At 32.2% G+C, this 22314-nt stretch overlaps 1 protein-coding gene across 3 annotated transcripts in view; it reads left to right on the top strand.

The window, feature by feature from the left end:
• The first annotated feature begins 7624 nt into the window (after positions 1-7624).
• LOC125067972 (acetylcholine receptor subunit beta-like 2) overlaps positions 7625-22314 on the top strand; it is a 37560-nt gene continuing 22870 nt past the window's right edge. Inside the window, exons 1-10 of one of the 3 annotated variants that reach the window (XM_047676923.1) lie at positions 7625-7724; positions 8140-8333; positions 9092-9220; positions 10261-10422; positions 11670-11826; positions 12420-12547; positions 13466-13641; positions 15167-15319; positions 18355-18470; positions 18666-18778. In XM_047676923.1, coding sequence (XP_047532879.1) covers positions 7673-7724; positions 8140-8333; positions 9092-9220; positions 10261-10422; positions 11670-11826; positions 12420-12547; positions 13466-13641; positions 15167-15319; positions 18355-18470; positions 18666-18778 — 1380 coding nt within the window. In that variant the 5' untranslated portion in view covers positions 7625-7672. Of the gene's footprint in view, positions 7725-7831; positions 7879-8139; positions 8334-9091; positions 9221-10260; positions 10423-11669; positions 11827-12419; positions 12548-13465; positions 13642-13673; positions 13850-15166; positions 15320-18354; positions 18471-18665; positions 18779-22314 lie in introns of those variants that run through there. The other 2 variants (XM_047676924.1, XM_047676925.1) reach the window with 2 other exon arrangements.

Consider the following 22314-nt stretch of genomic DNA (forward strand, 5'->3'; position numbering starts at 1 on the left):
CAATTTAAGGGCTTATTATATCAAATTATTTTCTATAATGTAATCGTAAGTTTGTAGTTTTGAAATTGCGGTCATAAGAAGATATACATTTATGTTTCTTGAAATGATTCAAAACATTGTATTTTAAGAAAAATAGGTACAAGTGTCTCATTTCGTTTTAAAGTAAATCCGTTTTTTATATAATGAAGAGTCCAATAAATTAAATGATTAATAAATGATCTGAATATCAATTGATGTGTAATTAAAATAGTACCTAACCTCTGCTTACACGGTGAGTGCGCCGCTATCGATGGGATTAAATGGTTTTGATACTTGCTTCTTTGAAACTTATTCACTACGTCTAACATAAAGTATTGATGTTTATCGGTACAATATATTATGACGATGACGCTCGGTTAGGTTAGGTTAGGTTACAAACTACGCTATTAAAGTACATTTTATAATCAGTCCTCGACCTCGATCGGTTCCAATAGCATTAGTTCAAAAGTCGCCCGGATCGCTGCTGTAGAAACTTGAATCTGTAGTATATATATAACAAGAAAGAGTATATAATGACTTAATTTATATGTTATAATTGAACTAAATTAAGATCTGAACCCACAATCATCGGCAACGATCCACGCGTTCTAACCACTAAGCCTGAGTTCTGTACCAGTACATAAATAGGTATAAATTTAATAAGCAGGTTAGTGTAATAGGTCGGATTCCTCGTGTTGCGTCCAGTGGCCACCTACAAGTGATAAATTGTAACACTTCCTTACAGTTACGAGTACGTCTGTTATTATATCTACACTATGTCAGTGTGGCGAGCGGTGACCGTTCGAATGTCTAGTTGGTTTCGTGGGAATGAATCTCAGTATTTATATTTTTTATTGGTTAAATATTTTTTGGAAATTGATTATTAAACTACACGCAACACGTCATCGAATTGACGTAAATAATATTTGGAAATTATTTCGTTAAATGAATGAACTATTTCGTTTTGTTATTTGTTATATTTAAAAGATTGCTCCCAGTTAACTCAGTCTACTGAGCCTTACTAGTGTATTCTGTATTTTTAGCATCAGAATACGCCTAGCACCTAGAAATCAACAAATAATAATTAGAATATACACATATTTTTTATTTTATACATCAATCCTATATAAATATTTAGTCATAGACAATTTTACTACATTAAACGAATTTTCTATATTCAATATTATGAACAAATATAAGCATAAATACAAAATTAATCAATACAGTAAAACTCTTCGAAGCTGCTTATTGTGACCATAGATAATTTATATAAAGCAAAAAGTGTTTTTTTTTATTCAAGAAAATGACACACAGATTATAAAAAAATTAATGAAAGATGCTACTGTATTGTCTCGTATACAAGTCGATCAGTTGATGGAACAAAGAAGGGACAAGCAGCGTGATGCAATAAGATATAATAATATAGCAATAAGCAAACCTTCTCCCCCCCTAGAGAGTCAGTCTTAGCGCAACACGGACTGTTTACATTTTGTGTACGTTTTTAGGGTTCCGTACCTCTAAAAAATATATTCCTTTATAAGATCTACCTATCTGTCCGTCAATGCCCTATTCGTCAGAACCACGCAAAGGTATTACGTTGAAAATTTATTTAGGATACATCAGTGCAGTTCATACTGAGTTTCAGGTTCTATGCTAATAATTAAGACATCACATTTTGTCAGTATCGTAAGGAAATAGTATTAATATATATATCTAGAAGAGGGCTATTCGCGCAATCTATAACCTAGGGGCCAATTAATTTCTTTAAATTTATACCTCAAAGATTTTTGAGGTATAAATTTAAAGAAATTAAGATATTGACCGTTGCTTTTTAATATATATTCTGTAATGTTTTGTATGTACGGAAAAATATTAATGTTTTTATGAGAAAATGTGATTCTCATAACGTTGGTACAAGGCACAAACACAATCTTGTTACTCCTGTTACTCGACTGCATAGAGTCAGTAACTCTTTTGTGGGGCAATGTATACGCTTCTACAACAGGATTTTCAAATCACAGAAAGCGTTCAAAATGCTTCTGTTGCGAAATTAAAAAAAATTGTTAAGTAACGCTTGTGTGCGAAAGGTTACTATACAATTAGCGAGTTTATGTTTGATAGCACACCTTGGGAATAACAAAATAAAAAAAATCCAATAAAGTAAACAGACAGACAGACGGCGTTCCTTGTGGTCTCTGAGGAGAAAAACAATCATTCGATTACACCTATAAATCTATGACGTATAATTTTACACCGGCTCTTAAGTGAAAAATAGTAGTTTCACACCTACTCGTACCCACCAGGAAGTCTTGTACAAACGACATTTGATATAGTATCCGTATTTATGACGACGTTACTGATTTATCGTTGGGGTCTATTGTAAGTCTGATATACGATGACGAGTTTCTATGGCTATTCGAACAATAACAAAGGTCTTAAAGTATCATGACGCTGTTTCTTCACGAGTCTTACGAAGTTTCTTTCTGGCGACTTGAGGCGTCGATCTACTCAAAAATCAAAATATTCCATATTCGAGTAGGCTCATGAAATCACTTTTGAATCGCATGTTACAGTATTGAATTAATGTAAAGTTACCAACGGTTCCGAGCGTAGATTCTACCAAGAAGATCCGGCAAGAAACGCAGTAGTTACTTTTTTCCACCATTTTGATTACAGAGTATGTCAGTAAAGTTCAACGTCAGTCCACGCCTTTTTATCTTAAACATCTTTACTGAGTACTTATTTATCAATGTTTTTTGACAGGAGCTTAATTTTTTTTAATAGGTTTAAACTAACTGTGGAATCTTATTATAGAAATGAATACCGTGCCCCAGGAAGGATGAATTTATATTAAATGTATTCACTTTGCGAAGTCGATAACTAGGTGTTATTAGTTTACTTTACTTTGGAATATCAAATTATTTGACATTAAGAGATAAAAAGAAAACAAAATCAAGCGTATTTGGTCACGTAATTTTGTTTTTATTGCTCCATACAATCATTGAACCAAAGTAATGGGTCATTCTTTGAGGTCGGGGCTAGTTTGAGTTAAATTTTTTTTTTAATATTTAGAATATTAAAAAAAAATATTTATTTAAGATTTTAAATTAACATGGTTATTTTTATTACTAACAGTATTTAAAACGGGATATTTACCATGTTCACGTACCAGTCTCGTGAACAAGACATTCGTAGATAATGTCGAAATATCGAGCTCCAACAAATAAAAATAAAAAACATGGTAAATATCCCGTTTTAAATACTGTTAAAAATATTTATTGTTTTAAATACCGGTTATTGTTTATCAAAATGTACTAGTCTAATATTATTTGAACTTTATTGTATTTTTCTGAATATGTCAATAACATATTGAGGCTTGTAGGGTAGCTTACTAATCTTACGTCGACATTAATCACGTACCCGTTGTATGAGAGAATAAAATGACAGCGAAGTCTAGCAGTGGCACAATAAGATTGACATTGGTTACTCTTCCTAGGTACCAGGAAGTCTACGAGTTCGATCACCATTCCCTTCCTCGAGCGTTTGTTGATCCCACTTATATCTCGAGTAATCTTTTATTTATTATACATTATTATTTTTTCTCGTAATTATGGATATTTAGATAATAAAAAATATGTGATACTTATAAAATTTATACGTGAAACAAATATAAACTTCCTACGGTTATTTGAATTTATGGAGTCAGTAGTTTTTTGTGTGTCTATGTGGGAAGTGGGGTCCAAAGAAACGACTTAATAAATGTATGTATCCCAGATAATAACCAAATGACTTCTAAAAATCAAAATGAAAATATTTTTTATTCAGTATTAGGTATGCCTAATTTTTTAATGTTTTTTTCGACAGTACATTTTTTTAATAGGTCAAGTTAAAACTTAAAGTTCAGACTTCTGTTGCTAATTATGATATATGAAAATAATATTAACGAATGATTCTTTGCAACCGGTCTTGTTGTGGTTTGAAGGGCGAGACGGGTATTTAGGAACAGGGGACAGAACCCCTTAATTCGAAAGATAATGGCGCATTGGAAATATGAGGATTGATTAATATTTCTTACGGTAACATGTATGTACGAGTGGTGGTGACCACTTATCATCAGGTGGCAAATTAGCCAGTGTATATGAAATCAAGATATTATTTTTATATTTTCGTGTTTTATCAATTTAGTCATTCGACTACACGCGATAATTTCCTTGATTAACTTTAAAAAACGGTAATTTTATTTCGTTACAATTACAGATACTGAAAAGATGCCGCAGGAGAGGACGATTGTGATTAGAAGAGTACCAAACGCCTACCTCTACCCTTTCAGTCTGTGGCCATTGCCGAAGTACCCTATAACAGGTAATATTTTTGAAAGAAACCAAACCAACGTCCCCTTTAAACATTTATCATGTAATCTCTGTTATTCATTGTTTATTAATGAATGTTAAATATCAAGGTTAATTAAATATTAAAAGATCAATCATCTTCATTTGTTAACGTTACATTGTCAGCTGAAATATTATTTGCGCTACATACGGATTTAGTTAATCTTAAACAGATATACATATAATATACTTGATAGATATAAGGTCAGATTGTAAAAGAAAAACCAGCAGGAGCTCAGGGAAATCAAATGCAAATTCCAGGTAGTGTGTATAGTACTTAACAATTTGTTAAAACGCCAATAATTATTTATTAAAGTGACAGCACTTTTAACGTTTGAATTTGAATTCCCTTTAGCTTTTGTTGCTTCACTCTAACGTTACTTCAATTCCATCTGCCCGTTTTATAATCGGATGATACAAGAAATAACGTATTTATATATTGTATTACATTGACTATTTTATATACAGTGTTTAAAATATAAATATTAATTTTAAATTTGGACAAAAGGTTAATCAAATTAAGCACTTATCCTTAAATGAATATCGATTTATTCCCCTCTTTGAAGTGTTATATTAATATGAACCTCAACAAGACGATTTTTATCAATTACGTTGAGCTGATTTTGCGGGGGATTTCTTTAATCAATTTTTATTTCATGGGCGCCCAGGTAACTGTTTCATCATGTGGTCACAGCCTGTAGATATTAGCGTTTATTTTTTTTTTCAACCATCCCTTTTATCGCCTGTGGCTCTTACCTTGAGAACTGAGATGTTGTCTACCTTGTACCTATAGTTACACTGGTTTGTTCACACTTCAAACCAGCAACTACAATACTAAGTACGATGTTTGCCCGCGAATGTATGACAAGTGGGTGGTATATACCCAGACGGGCACCAAGTAAATTATGTAATGATATAAATATAATTTAAATTGTTTAAATATTTGTAATTGTTACAGAGGACAGAACAGTTGAGTATATCTACAATGGAAAGACTTTAAAAAAACTTAAGAAAGTGGAGAAGAACAAAAGATGAATTGTAATCAATAGATGGATGTCATGATGTATATTTAAATGTAAGGTTATTTTTTAATAAAAAGGCGCGGTGACTATATACAACAGTCGAATCGACTTTTCGATGTCACTCAATGTCTTCTTTTACACAATAATTTTGTTTAGTTCGATAACGAACAGACCAACAGTGGTTTTAAAAAAAAACTAAAGCTTTCTATCCTATAAACGAGAACTGGGAGCTTAATCCAACAAGCGGCTCCATTGAAGATATGTTAACTCAAACAATTTCCTTGGAAGTTTTATTTTAAAACATTTATTTTTTTAATTTTTGCCGTCTCCGATTTTACATCACTTAGAATACATATAATACCATCCAAATCGATTATAATGAACAATTAGATTGAATGAATATAATTTTTGGTCTTAATAAAGTCTTAGCCTTCGATCAACAAGTTAATTCGTAGTTTGGGAAATATTTTTAATACTTTTTTCATTTGTTTTTTTTTTTATACGTGTAATCGATTTTCGATTTATTTCAACCGAATATTTTTTAATATGTGGCTTAGGGATAGTTGTAATTTGTATCTTATAGTTTTAAAATAGCTTAAGACAAAAAAATAATGGTAACTTTTTTAAGTTAGGTATTTAATAAAGGCGTATGTTATATGAAATAGCCAGAATATTCTTTAACTTACTCCCTTAATATATAAATACAAGTTCTATTTACAAATATACTTCTTCCAAATAAAAAATAACATACAGGAATAAAAAAAAGTAATCGCTCTATGCCCGTGATATGAATGAAGTCTTAATGTGACAGAAAAAAATTAAAAAATGATACTTAAATTTTTTTTAACAATAAATTGGTTCCAAATTTATACGTATGAAGGCTGAATGGCTATCTTCTTTGTACCTTTCCAGAATGTACAGAACAGTACAGAACTGTTATTATATTTTAATATAATTTCACATTCAAAAAAGGTTCTTTATTAGCTACAATATATTATATTACTTGTATATAATACATAATGAAATAATTAATTTACAATTTATTTTACATTACATTAGCAGCCTGTAAATTTCCCACTGCTGGGCTAAGGTCTTCTCTCCCTTTGAGGAGAAGGTTTGACATATTCCACCACGCTGCTCCAATGCGGGTTGGAATATGCTCCAATGCAATACATATTTATAATTAATTATTATTTTTTTATTATTTATAAATGAATTTTAAATCACAGTATTAATTTATGTATAATATAATTATTATATGTAACTGCAATAAAGAAAAATATTTTTAATTTGTTTTTTTTTTTCATCAACTACTTTTTATCCGCGGCCCTGCATACCTTTAACTCGAGACATTGACTGCCTCCTTGGTCTAGTGTCTAGACATAAGGCCACAGATCTTGAGCTTCCTGGGTTCAAGATCTTGGTCGGGCACATTAAAGTGTGTACACGCCCATGCCTCGGACAGCACGTAAAGCCGTTGGCCCTGCACCTTAACTCTTTTCGGTCCTGTTGGATTTGCCATCCCATTTGATTATGGAAGTGAGCACACACTTCTGCACAGTTTCGTTTCTTTGTGCACCTTAATGTTAATTTTTAATTTAAAAAAAAAGAACATAATTTCCAAATTATGTTCTTTTTTTAAATTGTCAAGTGGACTGCCTAACGGGTCACCTGATTGTAAATGGCCATCGCCCATAGACATTGGTCAACTTGGGTATTATAAGCTACTTATCTATACTTCTACACTAAAATATTATAAGCGTGAAAGTATCGCTGTCTGTCTGTCTTTCACTGCCAAACCAATGAACCGACTTTGATGAAATTTAAAGGAAAGACATAGGCTACTTTTGACATGACAACCAACCCCTAAAACGCGAGCAAAGCCGCGGGCGACGACTAGTATTTAATAAATAGAGAGTAAATATAGAGAACAAAACACGATAGACTAAAAATGTTAATAGACAATAGTCACCGTGTAAATCTTCGCTTAACTTTAACTATAAAGTAACATTTAACCATAAATACATTTTTTTACAATATGTATCCAACTTATGCCATCTAGTGAGTGATATTGAAAACTTGTGCCTCGTAGCTTTCAATTTACGCTTCAATCGTTCGCAGCGCTAGCATCACTTCTACGGGCGTAGAGCCGTAGACTATTGATTACGCATGCGCAATGCATTGCCTTAATATCTAAGGGTACACCAGTTCGTAAACATTTAAAGATACTAGTCAAAAAGCAAAATGAAATTAGGGTACTTGTGGTTATTTCTGAACTATGCTACGTGTTGCTTGGGTAAGTTGTATTTTTGATTTATGATAATATATAATAAATTGAAATAAAGGTAAGTATACATCTACGTCTCTATAAAAGAAAATTGCCAACTGTGTGTTAATGCGTGTTGACGACCAAAGCTTCTGCAATTAGTCTAACTTGTCTACAAAAAATGGTACGATGATATTTGTTATTAAATTACTGATGAATTGCAAACCGTTGCCAAATCAAAAATGGCTAATTATTTCATTGAAAACGCACCATATAACGCACCTTAAAATTTGGAATATAAGTTCCTAATTACTTGAAAATGTAATATATACATTTAAAATCTTAAAATTCCTGTACAAATTTAAATAATTACAATAAACGGTCTTTGGAAAAATAATGCAATTTAAGCTGAAATCACAAATAATTTGGCTTTAAAAAACTCCAGGTGTTAAGTTACTAGAAGCGAATCCAGACGTAAAGAGACTATACGATGATCTGCTCAGCAACTACAATCGTCTTATACGACCGGTGATGAATGTTAGTGATATATTGACGGTGCGACTTGGGTTAAAATTGTCGCAGTTGATGGAGGTGAACCTCAAGAACCAGGTTATGACTACCAACCTTTGGGTGGAACAGGTGAGATAGAATTTACATTAATGATATGTTGGTAGATACTATGAGTCTTATGTTGGTAGATACTATGAGTCTTATGTTGAAGTAGTATGAAGTATGTTTTGTCCAAACATGAACTATGTCGTGAGTAAATATACTAGGCCGTGAATAAATTATGTTTCTTATAGTTTTCTCAAACACCATATTCGTAAGCATATTTTTTGATTCAAGCTAATTTAAGATGACGAATGACGTGCATTTAGATATCGTTATATAATTTCAATGTTTAATTAAAAAGATAAACATTAATTAGTGTTACTATAAAGGCATCAACATTCATTCCTGATTATATCTAGGTTTTCGAAGTTGTAAAATTTTTAAGGTTAAAAATAAGGAACTGAATAATTGTCCTACCTTTTTTTTTAGTGAAATACAGTCTAAGGAGACTGGCTAAAAAATATAATCTTACTTTATAAACATGAGTATTTTCGTTTGTCTTTCTTATTTTCAATAATTATAAAACATTTTAAAATTAGTTTACTTGTATCAATTTATCAATGTTGTGTTCATTTTTAATTGATATCAGTGAGAGTTAAAAAGTATATATATATTTTTTAAATAATATAAAGTATATATGTTGTAAATTTTCCTTTTTAAATAAAAAATAAAATACTGTTGTGATTATTAACGTGACTCGTGTAATTCTGATTAAAACTAGTATATTAGGATATACTTCAAATTAATTCCAATTAAATTGATTGAACAATTGCTATTAATTTCAGAAATGGTATGACTATAAGCTGCAATGGAATCCAGACGATTATGGCGGAGTTGAGATGTTGTACGTCCCTTCAGAACATATTTGGCTGCCAGATATCGTTCTTTACAATAACTGGGACGGAAATTACGAAGTAAGTAATGTTTTTAATGCATTTTTCAGGTTCACGAACAGAAAATTAAATGTAAAAAATCACTATCTCCATTTATAACTTTTGGTCTGTTTATTTCAATTCGTTTTAATAAACATTGATAGCTTTCGGTCAGCCTGTATGCTGAATACTACCCATATCAAAGAAAATACACTCAAACAGTAAAGTTTAAGCAAGTCAATCATTTAATGTACAGTTAATTTACTTTGGGTCTGCCAACCGCCCATCAGATATTCTAAGACCATACAGCAATACTTAGTATTGGTCCGTTCCGGTTTGAAGGCTGATTAGGTTGGTTTGACACAGGCATATGGGACATAACATCTTAGCTCCCTAGATTTGTGGCACAATGGTTAATAGGTATATGTTATAGCGCTAATGTCTCAATAGACATCATTGGCGATGACGAACACTTACATGAGGTGGTACATTTTCCGGTCTAGACTATATTTAAAAGTAAAAATGTTTTGTTTATGATGGTGCAAATATTTGGTCATATTTTATAAAGTCAATTTTTATTAATAGTTTGGTTAATCTACATAACTACGATCTTACTATAAAAATAAATCTCTATAAATAATAATTTATTATCTACTCAGTGACGCAATCAGCCAACAGGGTTAACATCAAAAATGTTTTAATTATTAAAACAACAGCCAGCACCGAGATGGCCCAGTGGTTAGAACACGTGCATCTTAACCGATGATTTCGGGTTCAAACCCAGGCAAGCATTTTCATGTGCTTAATTTGTGTTTATAATTCATCTCGAGTTCGGCGATGAAAAAAAACATCGTGAGGAAACCTGCTTGAGCTTGTGTCTAATTTTAACGAAATTCGACCACATGTGTATTCCACCAACACGCATTGAAGCAGCGTGGTGGAATATGCTCCAAACTTTCTCCTCAAAGGGAGAGGAGGCCTTAGCCCAGCAGTGGGAAATTTACAGGCTGCTAATGTAATGTAAAATGTAATGTATTAAAACAACTAAAAACTATACAGTAAATAAATAATGTTTCTTATAGGTGACACTAATGACGAAAGCAACTCTAAAGTACACGGGCGAAGTCAACTGGAAGCCGCCAGCGATTTACAAATCATCTTGCGAAATAAACGTTGAGTATTTTCCGTTTGATGAACAAACGTGCTTCATGAAGTTCGGTTCGTGGACGTATAATGGCGCTCAGGTAATATTTAAGCACTTATATAACAATTTATTTTTGGCTCTGATTCTGGAATTGACAATTTTAAGCATAGTTCCCTTATATGTGAAAAGTATTAGCGATGACTTTTTGTATCTTGTGACGTCATAGCTTGTAAATATTAACCTCAGTACATAACTGGTTTATTTATAAAAAAATCTGATCATATGTTTTTTATTTTATCCAAAGAGCAGTCATGATCATAACGATTTTTGTTAATTATCACTAATCTGTATATTATGTATATCTATAAATTTATACGTATGCTATATTTTTTGACTACAATTACGTAAAATTAGTTATAAAATACTTATAGAAAATATGTTAAAAAGTACAAACCAATTTACTTAAACTTATTTATATACACAATAATGTTATAAAATATGACACAAAGATGTATAAAAAACCGTATTGTGTGCATATTTTTTTTTGGAAACCTTCAATTGAATTGCTGGTTGACAGGTCATTGACAATATTTGATAATATAAGGCCGACTGAGGGAATTAATTTGTTATTTGAAACTGCTAATAATGGTCAGAACATAAATTTTAAATATAAAGTGACGGACCTTTTGCTTTCATTCATAGTTAGTTTTTAATGCAATACTTTCTTCATAAACGCATAAAAATTTAAAATCATAACATAAGTAAAGCCTGTAAAAGTCCCACTGTTGGGCTAAAGACTCTTCCCCGTTATTAGGAGCTTATTCCATAGCCCTGCTTTAATGCGGATGATGTATACAAAAACCCCACGATAAATTGTAAACACAAATATATACACTTAAGAATAAGGTGTTCTAACTTGGCTATCTCTTGCTTAAAATTACATAAGCTTGATTTTATGTATGTATGTATATATTTTAATAATGTTTTTTTCAGTTTAATTTAACAATTACTACTTTTATAAACATACCATTATAATGGATTCTGTTTAGTTCAAAGTTTGACTGGTAGAGAATGCCAATCTATTTAGGTCCACTTTTTGTTCCAACTGTGTTAGAAAACAGTGTATATAACATTTAAATATTTAACGCCTACATCTTGTATGTAAAAGCGTACATGCTCATGCAATGTCACTGCAGAAACGACAACTAAACAGCCAGATATGGATACATTTGTCTATGTAGGTCTCGGTTTAAAGGTGATTTTGTATTGAATCCATTTTTGTTTCTTGGTCATACTGATAGTTTTCTTTATAAAAATCAAATATATCACTATTTGTTTTTAACGCAGGTTGATTTAAAACACATGGATCAGCTACCGGGAAGCAGTCTCGTGCATGTCGGGATAGATCTAAGTGAATTTTATCTATCTGTCGAATGGGATATACTTGAAGTACCAGCTACTAGAAACGAAGAATATTATCCGTGCTGTCCTGAACCATTTTCAGGTAATTCACATATTGCATAGATTCTTTCGCTTGTCCTTTCTCTATTTCTTTCCCTTAAACCAAATTTTTCTTATTTTCCTCTTTACCTACTTTATAACCATCAATTACTATCGAATACTTCAATAATCCTTCTGCAAATTTAATGAATTTCAGAAATTCTAAAATTAAAACAATCACTATGTCTTATTTTAATTTTAGAATTTCTGAAATAGCGATGTTAAATGACTTGGAATGTTTAAAAATTAAAATGAAATCTTTAAAGGATTCTTATAGATAGATATTGATCTACAGATGTAAATTTATAATCAACAACTTATAAAATTTTTAACCGTAATTTAATTGTAAATAATGATAATTTTATTTGTCTATAAGATTCCTTTAAAGATTTAATTATAATTTTTAAAGATTACAAATGATATGGTGAAAACCCATATCATTTGTAATCAAAGTTTTACGCTTGTGAATATATAATTTAGTGAAATTAATATGAAAGACGATTATTTAAACGGTATGTATTAGTTCACTTAAATTAAGTATAGGTTTATTATTATTTTTCTATATGTTTTCAAGTGTGTATTTTGTGTTTGTTTCAGATATAACATTTAAATTAACAATGCGAAGAAAAACACTTTTCTATACAGTCAACTTGATAATTCCATGCGTTGGTTTGACATTTTTAACCGTGCTCGTGTTTTACTTACCATCGGATTCGGGAGAAAAGGTAAACCAATTGGAATACTGTCCGTGTTCTGATTATTTGCATCTCTGGTTTAGACGAGAATCATCGATTACTTGTAAAGATTGTCATCTCATAGTCTTGTGATTCGATAAATTTTCAAAATTATTTATCATAACGTAAATTGGGATCGGTCTGTACAGTGTGTGTATGTTAGTTACTTGCTAAATACAGAAGCAAAAGTCGTTGGATACGGTTCCTGTTCTGTAATATTATAATCACTTTCTGCTTTTCAAATTTCTTGACGTATCCAACAATTTTTGTTACGTCATTTGTATTTAGAGTTTCCGTTTGATTATTTATGTATTTATTTGCACTTAAGCATTCAATGTGTTTGCGTTTGAAGTTTCAAAATTAATCATTCAATAATCGCTTCCATCCTTCCATCCGATCATCCATCTTCCATCTCTGCCTGCTCCACAACCGGCTACGGTCTTTTTTGATTCATTAGTTAGATGTGTAAGTGTGCTAGTATCATTACTATGTTTCTGCTTATCATTTACTGTTGTCTTTCCACCAGGTAGTTATAAAAAAATCATTTAAAAATATTTAAAATCAAATAGCGTTAAATAATATTTACTTTAATTAGGTACTCTTAACTTAGTGATACATGTAAAATTTAATTCTTAACTGATAGATTTTTAAATTTAAAGTTTTAATTTATAAAAAAAGTACTCTTGATTTATATTTAAATGTCTAATCTTAATTACCCTGATTCCTAACGTTATTTTAAATCCCAAAGCCTAACTACCAATTGGATATGCATGTGTCCTTCTTGTTATTTTTTTTTTGGGCTTATTATTAAAATTATGTTGATTTTTATTTTAAGCCTTACTAGTGGAAAGACAATATAAATTAAGCTAACTGTGTACAATATCATTCAAAAAGGACTTTTCTCCTTAGATATCGCTCTGCATCTCCATCCTGGTGTCCCTCACTGTGTTCTTCCTTGGTCTGGCCGAGATCATCCCGCCAACATCCTTGGCGATCCCTTTGCTTGGGAAATATCTACTATTCACAATGATTCTCGTCTCGCTGAGCGTTTGGGTCACTGTATGCATTGTAAACGTCCATTTCAGGTAAACTATATATATTTCTTTCTCTCTCGTAGATTTCGTTAAGCATCTCAATTCTGGTTTCGCTGACAGTGTTTTTCCTGTTAATGGCTGAAATTATACCGCCAACGTCTCTAGCGATACCGCTGTTAGGGAAGTATTTGCTGTTCACAATGATTTTGGTGTCGCTAAGTGTTTGGATGACGGTATGCGTTTTGAACGTACATTTTAGGTGAGTGTGTGAAGTTTGAACGCTGCCCTCTTCTTACTATCCCTCGCTATATTTTCAGTTGTTTCTATTTCTGTCTTCCTTGTGTCCGTCTTCTTGTTTCTATACTGTGTTGTAGAACTAGACCTTTTTATGTGTATGTTATGCAATATATTAATTAATAGTAAATAAGTTGCACAGAATAAATCAACATCTTCTATTATATATTTTACGATATTCTTCGAATAATAGTTTTTATTTGTTTGAAATACGCGTCCTAAGCGGCCGAATACAAATGATTTAATGACATTAGGATATCGAAACTATATTTTTAATTTGTTCAAACTGAATATATTATTGGAATACACTTACTTTTGGGATAATAGCATTCAGGAAAGGGCAGTTTGTCATGAAATGGCTTGCTGCGAAATTGCAAAATAAAATAGATGGTCTAAAATTCTGGTATAAAGGCGCGCCTCATAAATCTATGGTTCTATTGTAACGTTTCGATAACGGAACAATGGGGCGTTGAAATATGCGATGTTGGACTGCAACCGGTTCGCTTTTATTGAATGCGTGTGCTTATGTCGTGATGAGCATTTAATGGTCTATTGAACTATCACGGGAATGTGTCGAAAGTTTAATTAGAGGGCAATCATTTTAAGATTTTTGATTTTATAATAGGTAAATTTTCTTTGACTATTTCTTTAAGTCTTCTCATTAGGACGATTTTCTCTTATCGCGTGCTATCAGGTTTTTTTTTTATTAAAGTGAGTGTATAGTTTATTGGTTGTCAAGCTCCGTAGCAATAATAATATTAAATATCATTTTTAAGAATAAAAGAAAACGAGAGTGTCGTGGGACGGCACGAAGTTCCTTCAGCTATAGATACAGTAAAAGAAACAAAATAAAAAATTATATAGTTATGGAAATGAACAATTTTACTATTAATTATTTTTAATGAACTTCGTTCTAATAATACCGATCTAAATTAAAATTTTCATTATTGTAATAAATACACTTAAATTAATAATATACTCTTCTTAAATTGGCTTTCAGAACTTTGAAATGGTTGGATGAGTCTATGTTATAGGCTGTTACCTATTCGCTTCACGCGACGTAAATCTAAAACATAAAATTTAAATAAAAAAATGACTTATGTACCTTTGCTTTGATAGTATTTTATTATCGCTAAATATTTAAAGTTAGAAAACCCTTCGACAATATTGTTGAATGTATATTGTCTAAGCCCGCGTTTTAATGCAAAATATAATCAACTCAAACGAATATATAATATTTAGAATTGTATTTTTTTCTTCTTGTAACAAAAAATGTATATAGGTCACCATCGACGCATACAATGTCACCCTGGATGAAGAAGCTGTTCTTACAGCTGATGCCGAAGCTCCTCATGATGAGGAGGACCAAATACTCATTACCTGACTACGATGACACCTTCGTTTCGAATGGATACACGAATGAATTGGAAATGAGGTTAGTTATTACATTCTAAAGTGAAGTGGAGTGAATTATGAATGAATGTTTGCGTGAATGAATTAAATAATTATAATTTTTTTGTGGTGTATGTAATCAATATATAATTATTATATTCTTTATTGCACTAAAATATGTTACAAAGATGGTACAGTAATATATGTACAGGCAAAGGTGGATTTATCTCTAAAAGAGATTTCTTCCAGTCAACCTATGGAGGTGAGTGACAGGGTGATGTAGCGGGCAAAATAGTGCATACTGTAGTATAAAAAATATGAAAATATAAATACTTACATAATTAAATATATATATATCTATGTATATTAATAAAAATAAAAAACAAACAAATCATTGTTTGACTTTACTTTTAGTTTCTATGAAGATTTTTTATTTTGTTAGAAATAGAAGTTGAAGTTTTATAATTATGTTAGAAAATGAGATTTACTAACACAATTATAAAACTCATTTTCCAAAGTTACCATTTTGGCGTTTAGCCTTTCTTCTTTTTCACTGACTATATGGTACTAAAAGTTGTACTTTATTGCAAGATTTTATTTGATTGCACGTGTTCGTATGTTTGGGTTAAATATTTGTATTTATTTATAATCAGAACCGTTTTATTCCATAACATCTTAGTTCCCATGGTTGGTGACGTATTGACGTTGTTAGGGATGGTTAATATTTCTTACAGCGTTTATGGGCAGTGGTGCTCACTTATCATCAGGTGGTCGATTTGCCAGCTACCACAACCATTTTTTTCAGTCTTTCGGTCTGGTGAATGGTCTGACAATACAATGTGGTCTACTAAATTTTATTATTTCCATGTATATAATAACATATGTATTAACATAAGAATAAAGGTCTTTACTATATAAAAAAAAGTTACTGTATATCATCACCGGTTGGAATGTTAGCACGAGTGCTAGGCTTCATGGATTAAATAAAAGTTTGTGATTCAAAATGTTTTTTTTTTAAATAAAAATAACATTTTTTAAATATAAAAGCGTGCGTTTTGCCAAAAGCTCGTCTATAACGAATAATACAGTTTATTCAATCCTCATCGTCAAAGCTTAAAAATGTTTATGTTTTTCTTTTAACAGTAATCGGGGCTTGCGATATTTTGTTACATAAAACTTCACGTACCGCTGGGCATGTGATGTTAGTAATGGATTTTTTGGAACTATTTGTTTGGTTTACAAATTTATTAACTAAGCGATGTGTATGATTAAATCTGTTTTGATAGAAATACTCATTACTTTTAATTCTGTCCTTCATTAATTACATACATACATTAATAGCCTGTAAATTTCCCACTGCTGGGCTAAGGTCTCCTCTCCCTCTGAGGCGAAGTTATGGAGCATATTCCACCACGCTGCTCCAATGCGGGCTTGTGGAATACACATGTGGCAGAATTTCGTTGAAATTAGCCACATGCAGGTTTCCTCACGATGTTTTCCTTCACCAACGAGCACGAGATGAATTATAAAAACAAATTAAGCACATGAAAAGTCAGTGGTGCTTGCCTGGGTTTGAACCGGCAATCATCGGTTAAGATGCACGTGTTCTAACCATTGGGTCATCTGGGCCCTTTGCCTTCATTCATCAGTATCCCTGCAACCAGGGATCGTGATATCCGATAGCAGTACCTCCAGAACCTCATCTGGTGAAATAACATTTTATCTCCTTGTTTTCCCGTTTTTAGATACTCGAACTGTTAAAAAGTTCATCGATTAAGATGTAATCTACGTTACAAGAGTGACATTTTTGAATGATAAAAGACATTGTGATTTTTTTACGATTCAAACTTTTATTGTACAGACCATTATGAAAGGATCGGAGCGTGACTATTTATTTCTTTTTATAAGGTTCTTATTTTATCGTAAATGTTTATGGGACGTAAAATGTAAAATATTTTACGATTTAACCAACGATGTTTACGCCGCAGGCAATGGTTCGCGTATTAGCGATAATTTTAGTCAATATTCCAGCGTTATTTGCGAGTAAAGCTTTGAACGTACCGAGAGAAACATACCGTATTTTTCATATGCTGTTCCTGTAACTTTGTATAAAATAGAAGTTGAGAACTGTACTTATTTATTCATATGTAGCTGCTCATCCCGACATTCTACTCACAATAAAATCGAAAATTTCAAAAATCCTTTTTTAACTGATGATTACGTAAAATAAACCTATAGTTCATGTTTAAACTTGTTAGACTCAGTAGTAATGACTGTACATTAATATACAGTCAGAACCAACGATTTTATAAGTACAGATTTTCAACAACAAATAAGCGTACCACCCACCACTTACCATTTACTATAACAACAAGCAATACTTGGCATTGCGTATTGCGCTTTGACAGCTGAGAGAGCCAATATAATAACAGACACAGGGAATTTGTTATGTATAATTGATACGCATTGCTAGTGTTCTTACATCAGTTAATGTATCATGAAAAATTATCATCAAATTTGCTTCATATACGACAACATCAACGAACTCGTTCTTTTTTTAAATCGATTAAACATCATAATAATTTTCGCTACTAAATAGAACTTGTCTAAAAGATTTGTAGTCACGATTATGATATCATTTTAACCAGATATGAATTCATACGTAACCTCGGTGTGTCTACAACTTATATCAAGAATTGTATTTCGCGTTTTCGCGCATTTATCAAGCGGAGCACGTGTCGCCCCCTAAATTTGTTCCCCCTTAATATAGAAATAATGAGTCTTATATTTGTCAATAGACACTGAAATTACTATAAAGCTTATTGTAAACAAAAACGCCGGAAAAGTTTACAAAGTAACGTATCGTTAAATGATCGCTTATTGGCAATTTCTTTCTAATTAAAAAAATGGAAAACAATTTCTAGAGATTCTTTCGCCGTTTTATACAGGCCTGGTCTATATCTGGTATTTATTTTCTGAATTGTAATTTTATATATATATTTGTAATCGTAGACTACTGTATAAGCGGGGCGTGGTTTTAAGTTCTGTTTCCAAATCTTAACGAATCATTCTTTGCAGCAGGGACAGCCTGACCGATGCGTTTGGAAGCACGAAGGGTGATGATGGCGACTATAGGAAATCACCAGCGCCAGAGGACGATATGCTCGGAGCTGGGGTTCATCAGAGACCTTCAGGTAATAATGACATATTCTTTTTTCAATTAAACGAATTTTTTAGCGCTGTACCAAGATTCATTACATTTAGGCAATTTTTTTAAATCAAATAATGAATGTTACATTATGCAGCTGAACACAAATTTACTTATTTTCTTCTAAAAGTGGTCTTCGTTCTTCTAATAGTGGTGTATAACAGTGACTCTTATCCCACAGTAACGGAGTCTGAGAATATGTTGCCCCGTCACCTGTCTCCAGAAGTAGCGGCCGCTTTACAAAGCGTGCGTTTCATTGCCCAGCACATTAAGGACGCTGATAAAGACAACGAGGTGAGTGTACTTCCTATACTAATAAACACAATGGACATATTACACAACACAAAGAAAAGTCATACATACTATTTTTTTTGGAGAATTTGGTCTTGAAACCTTAACATCCATTGGTATTTTTATTATTATTAATTCTTCCGTAGTTATCGTTCGTGCTGTGTTCGTGTTGTTCGTATCATTGTTGACGTCCACTCAGGGATGATAAAGGTTTTAGTCTTCTTTAAAATATATCACATCTATAAAAGAGATTATGGGACACTTAAATTAAAAACGTAAATGTACTAAAATTGTTGGTAAAGATAAGCCTTAAAAGCTAGGTATCACAGAATATTTACGATTATATTATTTTATATCCAAACCGAGTACACTCCAGTACAACAGAATACTCACTAGAAAACCCCTCTTCGGCGGGCGCCACGGGATCGCTTTCGTATGCTACCGTGATGAATGGCCCTTTCTGAAGGTTTCTACCGAGTGTAACAATTTAAAAAAAACGGGCTTAAGCTATTAAAATTGATTCACTGTTGCGTGATTTAGTAACAAATTTCTTAATATACAGGCTATAATATAATATCGTAGTCACAGATATTTTAGATACTTTAAATAATTCTAATTATATTTTCAACACATATTAATGTTATTCTCAACGAAAGTGTAATCACGAAATTAACTATAACACAAACTTGAAATTTGGCACGTAGGTTCCTTATAAGCAACATCCGCTAAGAACGGATTTTACAAAACTCCACACCTAAAAACGGGGTACAACGGGGAAGGAATGTTGTATTTTATAAATTTCGTGCGGGCAAAGTCGCAGCTACAGGTAGTATTCTTATATATACCGGTCGCTGCATTCCGAACTCATTTTTTTTCTATAATAGTTATATTTGCTCTAATTTACATATTCATTGACATATATATAATGTTGTATAAAGATATAAAGTGTTCGTTTAAATTTTTATAAATCTTTAATGCGATGATATTGCCATTACGGGTGAGACACGAATATTGCGTTTGTTGTTGACGAAATTTATAGTAAAAATGTCGTTTATTTATGGTTTGTTTAAATATTCACGACCTCGTCGAGTCGTAATAGTATCTCTGAGCGGGAAAAATACGAGCGATGAACGATAATGTGAGATAAATTGTCACTTCGATATTATTTAGTAGAAGTAAACGTCAAGTTTATAATTTAAATGACGTTTTCGAATTTAAATAATTTAAAATTGCTTTATAATCATACTAGCTGTCCCCGCGGCATTTTTCGCCTGGAATTCGTCGAATGCATAACAAACTGACAGAGTTACTAACGCGTTTATTATGTTATATTACAGATTAAGTCATAGATTCGGACCGACAGATGGATTTCGATTACGTTTTTACGATTATTAGCGTCTATTTTTTAGTCAATACAAGTAATACTTTTTATTGTATTTAATAGTCAGGCGGACTGACAAATGGGTTATTTGAAATGGGCAAAGACAATGAACCGCTATCCTTGGAACAAAGTTATGCATTAATATTTTTAATGTAGATTGTATTGTTTTCAATCTAGTAAGATCATTCGTTCATTCAAATCATTTAAAAGAAGTTTTTCTTTTTTTTTTTGAAATCCTTTCGCCTTTGACATTGGAATATCACTAAAGGGAATACCGACAAAATAGTCACGGTTCCTAATTAAAAAATCTTACTTTTCCAGTTAATTATTTCTTCAATCACGATTTGACCCCTGTTGAACCCTTTCAGTATTAAAGTATTTTTTTTTAAATTTTGGGCTACGTAATACACCTTTTTTGTCTATTCTTGTTGAGGACCTTGTAATATAAAATATCTATTCTAAAATTATAAATGCGAAAGAAACTCTATCTGTCTATCTGTTTGTTGCTCCGTCTGCTTTTTGAAGTTTTGTATGAACTCAAAGGGAGGACATCGGCTACTTTTTATGCCTAACACCTTATGACCTATCTCTACAACCGGAGCGGAGCCGCGGGTGAGAACTGGTACTCAATATAATATACAATAAATATTCTTATATAACGATCGTTTTATTTTTGGTTCTATATTGTTCTATTAAGATAAAAAAAAACGAAAAAGAAAGAAAGCTAAACCATTTTATATACCGCGATGCACCAACTATGAGAGCTAAAGCTGGGTTTCCACGGTTTGTGGTTTCACGCCAGCTCCGGTCTATGCGGAGCAGGAAGCAAGCTGGCATGTATTCTACTTCAAGGAGCGAACCCAACGATAGTCGGTAACATCAAAGGCTTATAATTGTCACAGTGGGTGGCCATTTTAAGATACAATTCCTTAAATCTGTATTTGATATCCTCGTTGGTCTACTGGCTGAATATAAGGCCAAAGATCCCAAGGTTTTGGGTCCAAAAAAGGTAGGGCCGCTAAATGGTTTTTTTTAGGCGAAAAATCTCAGTAGCAGCCCGGTGTTTGGAAGTTGGTACACTTCTGCGCCTTGGAAAGCACGTCCTGCGCCTGTACTCTTTCCGGTCGTGGCGGATTTGTCGTCCCATCGGATTATGAGCGTGAGAGAATAAAAAGTGCATTTACTTCATGGTCTTCCTAGAGTTTGGCCGCCGTGACTAAAATCAAATCAGGACGATATAACAAGATAGCAATCTGTTTCCCCGTATAGTATATGACTCACTAACCCTTAAATCTGGAACACAACTATGCAAAGTATTGTAAATCTCCTTATTGCTTACTAAAATTAACAAAAACAAAAAAAAAAAGCGAACAAAGACGATCTTATCTCAAACTCTTCCAACCATCCTTTGAGGTACTAGAAAGAGAATAAATGAAGTGGAAAGATATAAAGAGAACAAAGCTTAAAGATTTTAATTTTGAAAACATCACCGTCGAGATGGAAAAACATCTTGAAGTCACTTAAATATTTTGGAGCATGAGACTCCAAGAATATATAAGAGGAGCCTATGCCCAGCTTCCCAGTACACGTTCTGAAAATCGAGAATTACTATATTTTTACCCACCAACTCGCATTGGAGCTTAGAAGAATTATCTCCAAACCTTGTCCTCAAAGAAGGATGGACTTAGCCCAGCTGTGGGAAGTTTACAATTTCATGAATTACTTACTTTAAGTATCTCTAAGGCCTTTACTTAAAATAATACTAAGTATAATATTGTGATTTTAAAATACACGCAAATTGAACAGCACTTCATGCTGGAAGCTATTTATAGGAGAATTTTCATTTTTCATTGTTCCCTCCGCACTATGTACAGTCGCGTGCACAATTGCTTAAATCATAAAAATCTAGGGCGTGTATAAACTTTTACGATAAGAAAACTCGGTTCGGGAGCGCTTGTTGCAAGTATTTAAGATTAAATTTCGGGATGAAAACTTAAGTAAAGGGAACTTTTGGCTTAATGTCTACAATATATCACTACATATTATAAAACAACGCCCCCCCTGCTGTTTATTTGAACATTTTAAAAAACTACTGACCGGATTTTTTATGAGGTTTTCAAACTCTGAGCTGTACTTGATTCCGCCGCGTAAACTAATA

Source organism: Vanessa atalanta, chromosome 12 (assembly GCF_905147765.1).
Source record: "Vanessa atalanta chromosome 12, ilVanAtal1.2, whole genome shotgun sequence".
Taxonomy (NCBI): Eukaryota; Metazoa; Arthropoda; class Insecta; order Lepidoptera; family Nymphalidae; genus Vanessa; species Vanessa atalanta.